This window comes from Carassius gibelio, chromosome A8, assembly GCF_023724105.1.
Source record: "Carassius gibelio isolate Cgi1373 ecotype wild population from Czech Republic chromosome A8, carGib1.2-hapl.c, whole genome shotgun sequence".
NCBI lineage: Eukaryota > Metazoa > Chordata > Actinopteri > Cypriniformes > Cyprinidae > Carassius > Carassius gibelio.
In genome coordinates, this window is record NC_068378.1 from 21620067 (window position 1) to 21632377 (window position 12311).

General features: G+C 35.6%; 1 protein-coding gene across 1 annotated transcript in view; it reads right to left on the reverse strand.

The window, feature by feature from the left end:
• LOC128019157 (acyl-CoA-binding domain-containing protein 6-like) overlaps positions 1-6632 on the reverse strand; it is a 29137-nt gene extending 22505 nt beyond the window's left edge. Inside the window, exons 1-2 of the mRNA XM_052605212.1 lie at positions 6625-6632; positions 315-402 (exon numbers count right to left, since the gene is read on the reverse strand). Of these exons, the coding sequence (XP_052461172.1) occupies positions 315-402; positions 6625-6632 (96 nt within the window). The remainder of the gene's footprint in view (positions 1-314; positions 403-6624) is intronic.
• Between the last annotated feature and the right edge of the window lie 5679 nt (positions 6633-12311).

Here is a 12311-nt window from a genome sequence, read left to right on the forward strand (position 1 = left end):
TTCACTAAACCTGTGAACCAAAAATCTTAATCTAAATAAATAAATTAATGCCTATTTATATTAATAAAATCAGTAACCATACCAATTCTAATTATCAGTCTAATTCTTACCATTTTAAAAACCTTAACTGAGATTGAAATAATGCAAAGGTAATCTAAATGTAAAAATATAGACAATCAGTGTTTAAGGACAAAATATTTGCCAGTTATATTTATATAGTTATATTATTTAATATCAGTTATCAGCTATAAAATAAAAATTATCTTATCATCGTTAATCAGCCAGGAAGTCTTAATGTATGTTTACAGACTCACCTGGCTATTAATATCAGCATTGTTCTGCAAAAGTAGAGACACCAGGTGTTTGTGGCCCGGGTTACATGCCCAGTGCAGGAGCCCGGCCCTGAAACACAAAAATACTTCATTACATTGAAACTAAAAAAAAAAAAAACTCATGCTGGATGCAAATACAAAATCTCTGTGCAGACAGTTTAAATTCTTTGATTCAGTTTTGCTACAGACAATGAGCAATATGTCTTTAAGTCAATCTAGGGCATTCAATTCCATAATTCAATCCCTTACTCTGATTTAGATATAATTATTTAATAAACTCTCTTCCTGGCTTTGATACGAAGCACAGAAATGACCACCAGCCAAGGATCTCTGCAACCCAAAACCATAGACATGTCTACAGACCACACAACCTACAGGTCAACTCCTTCAGATGGATGAATCCTTCTTCACCTCTGACACATTCATTTATTTCGTTTTGTTATGCGGACCTGTATAAAGTTAACTTCACAATAGATTTCTCTCCTCCAGAAAAAATAAATTATGCACAACAATTTATAACTCAGAGCCTTTAGACCCAACTATTTAATGACGTGCTGACAGGATGAGTTCTTCTCTGGCCACCGTGCAGGCGAGAGAGAAGGGCATTGTGGGAGGGAAAGATCATGGGCGCTCCAGAAACAAATTGCAGTGGGACGGGATACTCTTCAGCAGTGATTGATGCGGTTCTGGGGACAAAAAGAGAGCAGACCCTTGATCACCAGCCCCGCCCCCAAGGCCTGAAGCCGCTTGTCCCTATCAAGGCTGCAGAGTTCATTTTTCAGTGAAGGCCAATTAGATAAAGCCAACTCCTTAAGTCGTATTCCATGGCTGAAATTATATTGATCCTCACTGCTGCATGTTAAAATTGATATTTATGAAGGAGTCTGAAGCCTTACACCACACAAGTTTTTTTCTCTTTTGGAGAGGAGGGTGTCTCCTGGACTGTTTGTCAAATTTTCATCAGAGATATAGCCAACCATTTTTCTTTTCTCCTACTCTCCTCCCAAGACACAGCATTCTCTGGATCCCTTCACTAGCAAATTGTACTACAATGGCTTTTTGGACATGGTGCCTTGACAATCCCATGGCTTCTAGACCTGGTAATTTTGTAGCACCGTGTAAATAGAAAAGAACTGCACGTGAATATGGTAATTGTTCAGAATCATGGAATATATTAGAGCATCATTTGTATGATATCACATCATTTACCAAACAACGTTTTATTGTCAGACATGTAATTAGAAGAAACAAATAACAACCTGAATGATAGCGGTTTAAAAATTGTGAGGAGGTTACTGCTACATCTTTTTCAATTTCATATGTCACTTTATTATAGCCTGTTTCTGCCTTAAAAATGAAACAATCACTACGATAATAATTAGCTCAGTTTGAGGTCAGTGTGTTTTTTTTTTAAGAAATTATTACTTTTATTCAGCAAGTATCAGATTCCACAAAAGTATTTTATATTTTAAATATTTCTTGAGCACCAAATCAGCATATCAGAATAATATCTTGCAGCTGAATCACAGGAATCAATGACATTTAAAATACTTTCAAATAGAAAACTGTTATTTTAAATTGTAATAATTTTCCACAATATTACTGTTTAAATTTTTTTTTTATTAGATCTTTGAGCAGAAGACACTTCAGAGACATTCAAAATACTTATAGACCCCAAACCTTTTTGAGAACAGTTTTGAGTATGTGTGTGTGTGTGTATATATGTATATATATATATATATATATATATATATATATATATATATATATATATATATATATATATATATATATGTGTGTGTGTGTGTGTGTGTGTGTGTGTGTGTGTGTGTATATATATATATATATATACATACATACATATGAATTCAATGAACTTTTTAATAATGTAGTAATTAAGGGTTTTGCTGTAAATAAAGACACATACAGATTGATTTGATTTTATATTATTGTTATTGAAACTAATTCTAATAGAACATAAATCACTCAGTAATTAAGAAATGCTAACAAGATGTGAATGGAGTAAGTGATAAAATCATCCTAACACAAGGAAAAACCTATATTATCTTCCTCAATTTCCGTCCGACTAAGCATAAGAGCTCTAGAAACAGTAAAGATGTAGAAATCCCACTGCTTACACCTTCCTGTCCTCCGTGAGAGCTCTGGATTAAGTGCGACAGGCATGGACTCTACTGCAGGGCAGTACATTGAGCAGGGCTCAGTGCAGATGAATAGGAAACCTCTTGCTTTACAATGTCCTTGCCAAAGTGGGTGGAGAGCTGGCGGCTCAGTTGCCGGTAATTGATGGGGCTGTTCCAGCGCAAACAGAGATAGAAAAGGAAAGCAAGAAATTCTTGGGACATTTGCACAAATCAGTTCAGCCCTCTTTTGTTCAGGCGGAGGGCCTCATGACTATCAGAGGCATGTGTAGACCTGTCGTCCACAAGGCATTTAAGACATTGCCATTACAAGACAGGATCGCTGTTAGATCGCTATTGTTTTGAGTGGACATTACTGATTCAGATATGTTATCTGATTCTTTTATAAAAAACATTATGTGTTTGTATAATGATGGTATGAGATGGTGATATTACAGTATTCTAAACATCTAATTTGTCAATTTTTACGTTGTGATTTTTACATGGTATTCTAATATTGGCCATGAATATCATGGTTCTTACCACTACAGTGTGGGCCAAAAGTCTGAGACAAGTAGTGAAAATATTAAATTGAACATTTTTCTATTTCATATTTAAAAAAAATGTAATTATTTAATACATTTTAATTTTTACAAATGAGTTTAATATAGAAAATGTCTTTAATAGTTTTAAATTCCCATATGATAAATGTTTTAATTGAGATGATTTCGCCACTACCCTGTACTCAGCTGTACTTGTACATTAAGGGTAATGTATTTGACCCCTGCAGAGACAGGCCTAGCTGTAGGTCAAATGGCAGTCATGAAGCTCATCTCAGCCCAATTTAAACCACTGGCAACAGCCTCCGCTGAAAACATCAAATGGCATTATGTTCAGAACAGAGCGCATATGTGATCTTAATGCTGCAGTGAGTAAAAGCCACAGTCGTGTTTAGGACTTCAGGCTGGAAGCAAGGCCCCATTCCTCACAGTTCTGACCTTGAGCATGTAGCACAGCCTGACCACAAGTGGAAGATGGGAAGATGACAGAAATATATATATGCGCGTGTGTGTGTGTGTGTGTGTGAGTATATACTATATACAGTACAACAGATTTGTAAATTCACTAGTGCCCTCTAGAGGTTAATCTGCTGAACTGCACTAGTGAGACCAACAATGGTGGATTGACAATGGCTGCCATCTGGCCGGCCTGATGGTGAGCCAACTGGTTCCCCTCTTTCAGAATTGGATTGCTGATAGAAATGAAACGGGCCAGTTGGTCACGATGATACGTGAATAAAAATGGGTTGAGCGGATGCGCATCCAGTGACCTTGAGAGTTTTAGTTGTGTGGGAAACACTGATTTCTTTACATGGATAGAAAGAAGCAAGGTGAAAAAGAGAAACTTTGATTCATACAAAGTGTTCATTGCTCCTTATACACTAAACCGCAAACACACTTCAGTCAGACAGGCACACTGTCTCTCTTCGATGTTGTTCTCTCTGCAATAGTCCAAAATATTTTTGGCCTATCAAACACAACATAGGAAAATAGAGAAAAAAAAGAAAGAGTGTAAAAGCAATGATCACACCAAAACTTTTACGAAATTTCATAGAAATCAATTAAAGAACAACTGAAATTAAATCATAGTAAGGATTAAGAAAAAATTGTCTAATCTTAAATATTACATAACCAGTGGCAGTGCTGTTGCTAGCAATTCTTGGCCCAGTAAATGTGTATTGCTGAGAGATCACCCAAGAAGGAAGATAATGCCAGGCTAAACGGATGTGATCGGGTGTAGCATGCCGAAAAATCATGTTACTGGCAGGCGTCTCATGGTCACACGCCATCCAGCTCTGTGGATGTGCAGTCTCCGGAGCCTGGCACTAACCACAGCAGTTTTAATTATTTTCCGCTCTAATCACCTTGTGGCATTTGGGCCAAGCCAGCCATGGCAGAGCGAGAGATCAAGAGAAAGAGAAAGAAAAGGGTTATAGGGGATGAGGTACAGTTGGTTGGAGAAATCTCATTAAGAGATTTACCCCTGCCCCTCTTGCCCATGCAGGATGGCAGATTAATTGCATTTGGAGCACTATTGTGTGGCCGCCCCTCACTCTCATTATAGATGAGACTGGCAGCGGATAGGACCTCTGTGCCTGAGAGATACAGGAAATAGACAGCTTGACCAACCTAAAATGAACTGATTTTAAAAGTACTTGAGCCAGACAAAATGCAAACATTGAGAGTCTCTTGCTTGAATTTCATATACCTAAAAAAAAATGTAACAATTCACTCAACTCACGATTCGATTCAATTTCATGATTCTGTTTGATTCATGATTTGTTTTTGTTTCTTAACAAAATTGTATTTAAGACAAACTATGAATTAAATGTGTCATTTTATTATTGCTTGGACATTTCTTTGTGAAACTGAAATATAACTATAATAATATACTAATATAGCACTTTCATATTATTGTGCTTTTGTTGGTTTTAATTGCTTCTGTTGTCCTCATTTGTAAGTCGCTTTGGATGAAAGCATCTGCTAAAGTATAAAATTGAAATAGAATGTAAATGTAAATAAAAACACTAAATTGAAATTTTAATACAAGCCCCAAATAAAATAAATAGCACAAATAAAATAAATATCTGCATATAAACAAAATGAGGCTTTGTCTGTGCTTTTTCTGTTTAAATTAGAGGCTACCACTGCATTTTAATCATGATCCAAACAAAGATGCTGCATACATGAAACATGAGCAGTTTTTTATTTAAAAAAGCAAAAAGAGAATGGTTTGACTTCAGTTTTGTGACACTGTACATAAAATCTGCATGAAACAGCGGATGAGCTGAACGAGATGCAGATTCACTTTCTGCAAGCAGGTGGTGCTTAAAGCGTTTCCTTGGTTTCTGCTGTAAACAAAGCAGCACTGCACTTATGAACTTTAATATGCATTATGCAGAGGCAAGATGAAATGAAAAAAATACCATCTAAACTTTTCTAAAGACAGCAAGTTTATTCATATAAACTCCTACCCCTAAATTAATCTCTATTTGTTTAGCATCTCAACCGATTTGAATAGTCACATTTGAATTTTCAACAAGCTCACGGTTAATTGTTACAAGCCTAATTTTCATATACAGAACAAAATATAAAACAATAAATCTACAGAAAATACAATAAATATCTTGCAGTAAGACAATTTTTTTAGCAGCTTCCACAAATATGGTAAACAAAAAATTGGCCTTGAATTAAAAAAAAAATCTGATCAAATTAAAACGAAAGTTAAAACATTTTATAAAATTGACCAATCTGAATGAATAAAAAAACTACTAGAATTGGTAACCGGGTTGTACATTTGGTGTAAATTTGGTTGTTTTCAGAATTAAAGTTAAATATGCAAATATTTATGCAAATAAAATATTAATTAACATCAGTATAATAATTTAAAATATTAATGTAACATCAGATTATGACACCAAAGTAACAAGCTTTTTTTTCTAACTACTGTTTAAAGCTACTTTTCATGCTTATGTCTTACATTTATACTATGGCAATCAGAATCATATTTTATTTATTGTTTATCTAACATATTTAATAGTTCTAACAAATTAAAAAACTAATTTGTGCTTTAAAAAAGCAATGATACACCAAAGTGCACAGTTATCATGGAAAGTGGCTTATGCCCATATATGTGTGCAGTAAACCTGCTCTTATCTCACTTATAGTAAATAAGTCTGAATATGTGAGTGTGTGGTCTTACCGTGACCCACTGTGTCTGTGCCATGTTGGCATCATTCGTCTCCCGGGGCAACTAATCAATAAAACTGCTCATTCGTCAGACTGATGCTGGCCTGTGCTCCTGAAGCCCAAGTACACACATGCACATGCTTACACCTGATTAATGACCCACTGATAAATGACATGGCATCAGCGATGCTGCTGAGCATGCTGGGAAGGTCACTGGCTACCCTGTCATTCTGCACAGTTTGATAAAAAAAGATTTATTAGTGAGAAACCAAACAAAAAGTCTACGTTGATGTTTTAACACACAGACTCAAATGCAGATTATAGAGGTGAATCTTTGTTAATCTTCAAATATTAAAAAACAGATATTACAATAATTTAAACAATTCTTCAGTCCTTCATACTCACCAGGCCATGTTAAAGAGATAATAATAGTCATTGACTTCCATTGTATTTCTGTACATACAATGGAAATCAGTGGGAACCAAAACTGTTTATATTCCAAAAAAGAAAGTAAGACACAGGTTTGGAACAACAATGGGGTGAGGAAATGATAACAGAATTTTTATTTTGGGGTGAAATATCCCTTTAACATCATCAATCATATACACACGGACAGATGCCACATCGTCTAAAATGCACTGCCCTCCAAAATAGGCAGATATTCTGAAACTGACACCTCTGCTTCCATCAATCAGATCAATCTGATTCATCTCTCTCCAAGGCATCCTTACAGAACAACTCATCTATCATCCATTCTTTGGAGGAGAAAGCTTCCTTATTCGCAATTCCTGCAGAAGTGCAGTATTACACAACTTACCCAGTTGCAAGTTGTCCAAGTGAGTTTAAGCAAAAAGACAAACAAGAAATGGCCTTGGAGTTACAGGTCGTCTGGTGTAGCAATCGGGTAATGCAGAAGTCATTATGACTCTCTAATCAAATGCTAACGAGAGGTTTGAATATGTAGGAGGCCTCTCAATCACTGAGCTTAGAAATTGGAAAGCAGCGAAGCAGTCTGCATGGGTCACGCCCGAAATGGGCCGCTCAGTGAGAAACAAACGGGAGGAGAGGAGGGGGAACGGGATGTTAATTGCTTTGGTTTTCTGTCTCCAGTGAATGACTCACATTCTCCTGGGACACGTCAACTTGGGGAATGAACCCCTGTTGCACAGATACTTCCATATAGTTCTTTCATCCATCCATGCCTGGATCCATTTTACATTCTTATCATCGATATAATCTGTAAAAAAGTAATAAAACTCCACAGATTTCTGAGGCCTCTTCACCCCCATGCTTGCATACTAATATTGTTAATTTAAAAGGTAAAACCTCATGAACACAGCCCTTAATTTGTCTTGTTAAATAGAAAAAGCAATGGGGCATCTGGTATCTCATGGTGTTCCATGAGCAAGAAAATTATTTACGCCTCACTGGTGCAAGAGTGATAAGTGATAAGGAAATTATGATAAAAAATTATTTAAGGATTTGTTACCTTATCTTTTCCTCTTGGTATGGAGAGCGAACTGCTGGCCCGTCAAATCAAGTTCGCTTCTCCCCCCCTTTGCTCTGACGACTAAAAGAAAGACACAAAGTATTATATCTGGCACCGAAGAAAAAGGGAACTTATTATAATGCTCACATATGAAGCCTAGAGATCCGTTTAAAGGTCTTAAAGGAATAGTTCATACAAAAAATGAATATTTGTTAGAAATGTACTCACACTCAGGCCATCCAAGATGTAGATGAGTTTGTTTCTTCATCGGAAGAGATTTGGAGAAATGTATCATTATATCACAATAATCCACAAGTAATCCACCTCAACTCCAGTCCATCAATTAACATCCTGTGAAGTGAAAAACTGTGTGTTTGTAGGAAACAAAACTAGCATTGAGGCAAATATCCTGATTCAGACAACTTTTTTCACTAGAGAAAGCAATATTGTTGATAGAAAACTATTTTAAACATAAGCAAATCTTAAAATAAAATTACCCTATAATTTACTTACCCTCAAGCCATCCTAGGTGTACTGTACAGAAGAATACAATTGAAGCTAAATACAATCCTGGAATGCCACTCTTTCATGTATGTGCGTACCAGTTAGCAGAAGCAAGCGATTACAGTTTATAAAGTTTTAAATATGGACATTTTTCTTACAAAAACGCATCGTTTCACTTCAGGAGGCCTTTATTAACCTCCTCCCCCCTCCTTCCGCTAGGAAGACAGTTTATTGGACTTCTATTGGACTATTGAATATCACCTATTCACTGCCATTAATATAACTCTTATTGTTCTCGTCTGAAAGAAGAAAGTCATATACACCTAGGATGGCCTGAGGGCGAGGCGAGTAAATCAAAAGGTAATTGATTTTTGGGTGAACTATACCTTTAATGACATATTTGTTTATAACAACCCCACAGCTTTTCACGTCACAAGCCATTAACTGATGACCTGGAGTCATGTAGTCATGCTGTCCTTCACCTGTTCTGATCCATTTGGATCCATTGATAAGCAAGTGATGTAATGTTAAAATTCTCCAAACCTATTCCGAAAAACAAACTCATCTACATCCTGGATGGCCTGAGGGTGAGTACATTTTCAGTAATTTCTAATTTTGCACTAACCATTTCTTTAAACATCAAAAAAAAACACCTGGCGAACAAACAGGACAAGTATATGAAAACAAAATAACCCAAAGGAGTCACTCTCAGAAGCAGTTTAGGTTACATGAGAAAGGTAGAATACACCTCCATCAAGCTCAAACATGACGGAAAACTGTCAGGATGCTGCACATGTTACTAATCTTGTGATAGACAGGTTTTGTATTTTTGAAATCGTTATATTTACTTTTCATCCTTTTTCAGTCAGAATATTATTGGGCAACAGAAAGAAAAAGCACACAAAGGACCACTGGTGAAACTCACTGAAGAATGGATTAATATTGCATTGTGGAGCCAGTCAGCTCTATTATACAGCAATTTTAATTGAATGACATAAAAACATTACCGTTTTGAGCAGAAAAGGGCTGCATCTGCACATTCGCTTGAATAGTAGGATTGTATTAAAATACTGTGAATTTGTACACTTTTCTTTTGTTCCTCCACAGCAGGTGCACAGAAGTGCACAAGAGGTCATGAATAAGCTATTGTCTCTCCTCCCTCCCCGGCTCTCTCTCTATCTCGTAATGGAGCGTCCTGCCCTCTTTTAACACGCTAACCCAATCAGTTCATTCTGTTACGTGGGGAATTTGTTTATGTGCTTTTGTGCCCTTCTGGATGGCAGTCAGAATGGGTTCCCTGTAGTAGTAACAGTAAAGCTGGATGTGTCTGCTCTGACATGGGGATTATTAAAAAGCAATAAGGCATAAGGAAAATAGATATGAAGAGAATAAAAAAAAGCTAAAGAGAAAGAAAAAGAGTAAAGGAAATTAGAGATTACTGGAGAGAGAAAAGAGTCATAAATTGGGGACACATTGCAAACTGGATTTAAACCTGCAACACCAACATAAGCAACATGACTCCACAGAGCATGTGCAGATATGAACCAATCAACAGGAGTGGATAGTAGCAACAAAGTTTCACTTAAATATGATTGCATAATAATTTCAGAGGAATTATATAATGTACATGAATAATGTGTTCCTGTAGCTCAACTGGTAGAGAACTGCGCTAGCAAGCGCAAGGTTGGGGGTTCGATTCCCTGGGAACACATGATATATAAAAATTGATAGCCTGAAATGCACTGTAAGTCGCTTTGGATAAAAGCGTCTGCTAAATGCATAAATGTATTTAAAATTTAAATTTTATTTATCTTCAACTCCAATAGAAAAGACACAGAAATGTAGCAACTCAATAAAAACGATGAGATATTTTTTCTACTACCTATTTGGGAAGGATGCACAAACAGGACAACTGCACAATCAGAGACTGCCCTCTTCTGGATGTGTTATTCAGTAACATTAGAGCACAGTGCCTATAGTTTTACCAAAAGGCAGATCCACTTAAATAAGTAAAGTTTAATTGTATGAAAAACATACTTATTATGACTCATTGGAGAGCAAAAAAAGTTCATCTCTCAAAAAAGCACAATGCAGACATTTTCCATAATTTGTCTGGATGGACTAGAACTTGTGGATTTAAGAATATCAAAACATCAGTACATCAAACTATTTAATTGCACAGGAGTAATAAGAATCTTGTTTTACATAATCTCATGCAATGGCCCGTACAGTAGGTTGAATTTTTACCTTCTGGCTGCCTTCTGGATCCAGGGCATGTACACAGGACACATACTCCTGCATGGCCTGCTCCGTACTCATGTAGGGTTGCTTTTCAACCAAGGGAGTGGGCTCTCTCATAATTCAGCTCCAAAACAATGCCACGAATAAAGAAAGGTATCAAAACGTCCTGCAAGAGCGACTTCTTCCAATGATCCATGAGCAATCTGGTGATGATTCGTGCATTATCCAGAATGATGGAGCAGCATGTCACAAAGCAAGAATATATCAGAATCAGCCAGGATTTAGAACAGAAGCTCATAATCCAGCATGCCTATATCCGTGATGTAGTTTTTATTTATTTATTTTTTAAGGCTTTCTGACCCCAACACTCACTGCAGAATCTCTAGTCACTCAAAGTATACTCTTCACGTTGCATTAAGACAATATACACTAGGTAGATTTGTATCATTTCCTGTTGACTGGTACTCCTTAATTATTGTCCTAACATTGGAAATGGAATTTGGCCTTTGTGTTTCCCATTTATACCTCAGTGAAACAGTAGATCATTGCTGGACAATTTCATGTTAGTCACCTTGGTGTGCTAAAAATTTAAAATATGAATGGAATTATAGGTCTTTAGAAAATGTAATCATAATATCTAGGGGTACAAATAATTGTGGCCAATGTGTATTAGAATTATTTTTGTATTATTTTTGTTTACTTTTGTATTTTGTTTTTATTAACTTTTTTCTTCTTTTTTGAAATATTAAATGTATAAACAATACAGGTTTATTTTTTACAAATATTTTTTGATCATATTTACTTGGGTGCCAATAATTCTGACCAATTTTTCTTCTGCATCTGTTTTAGATTTGCTTGCATGCAATTTTAAGCTTTACTTGCCTCATTCCATGTTTTATTGGAAACCTCTGTCGTGTTCATTCAGATTGATTTTAAATTAATCTAGTTTATTTTAGTTCAGGACTCCATAGTCCAGGAGTTAGTCATCTGAATTTAATCTATGTTTCAGAAAGACATTTTAAAAGCCATTATTAACTATTCTAGATTAAGTCTACTCCAAACCTTTAAATCTGGGAAGCTGCCCCATTATCTATTAAATATATCTTAAATCTATTTTACTATGCTATATTACACTATTCTATAGATTATTGGACATTGCAGTTTCAAATAATTGAAAACTTTGAAAGAATTTACATTATGGATGGTTTGCAACTATTGAATTTAATTGAACACTTAACAGGGATTTATGCGCGGATTATTGCAATGCACGCATTGTGCACAAGATGGCATACAAATCACATTTTCCTGAGCGAATCTTGATATTTATTTCCATCTCATTTCTGTTCAATGCGCGCAATGCCATTTTCTTATCCCCCCCATTTCTGACTAAATTGATCAGATTTTATTAGGAAATGTTTATTTACACCTCCCTGTTACCCAGAAGCTACAAGTGTCACCATAGTGTTCTAAAATAACACATGAAGTGGGAATGCAGGCCTTTTAAGGAGCATAAATCAAGTATCAATAGCTTTGAGTCAGCAAGCAATATTAAGTAAGCAGATTTAACATAAACAAGAGTAAATGGCTCAGGTGGACTGCTTTAAATGGCTAGTTTATATATATAAATACAGTACAAATTATATACAGTATTATACTTATAGAACAATTATTGTTTTACACCCTTTCAATTCAAGGAAAAATCCATAGAAAATGTAAATCAATAACAAAAATGAATATTAAAAGTAATATGTACTTTTATTATAGTTTTTTTTTTTTTTTTTAAATTAAGACAAAAAGCATGATAAGATTAATCACACAGTTATTTCTAAACGCACCTCACGGTGTTCTGTGACGCACA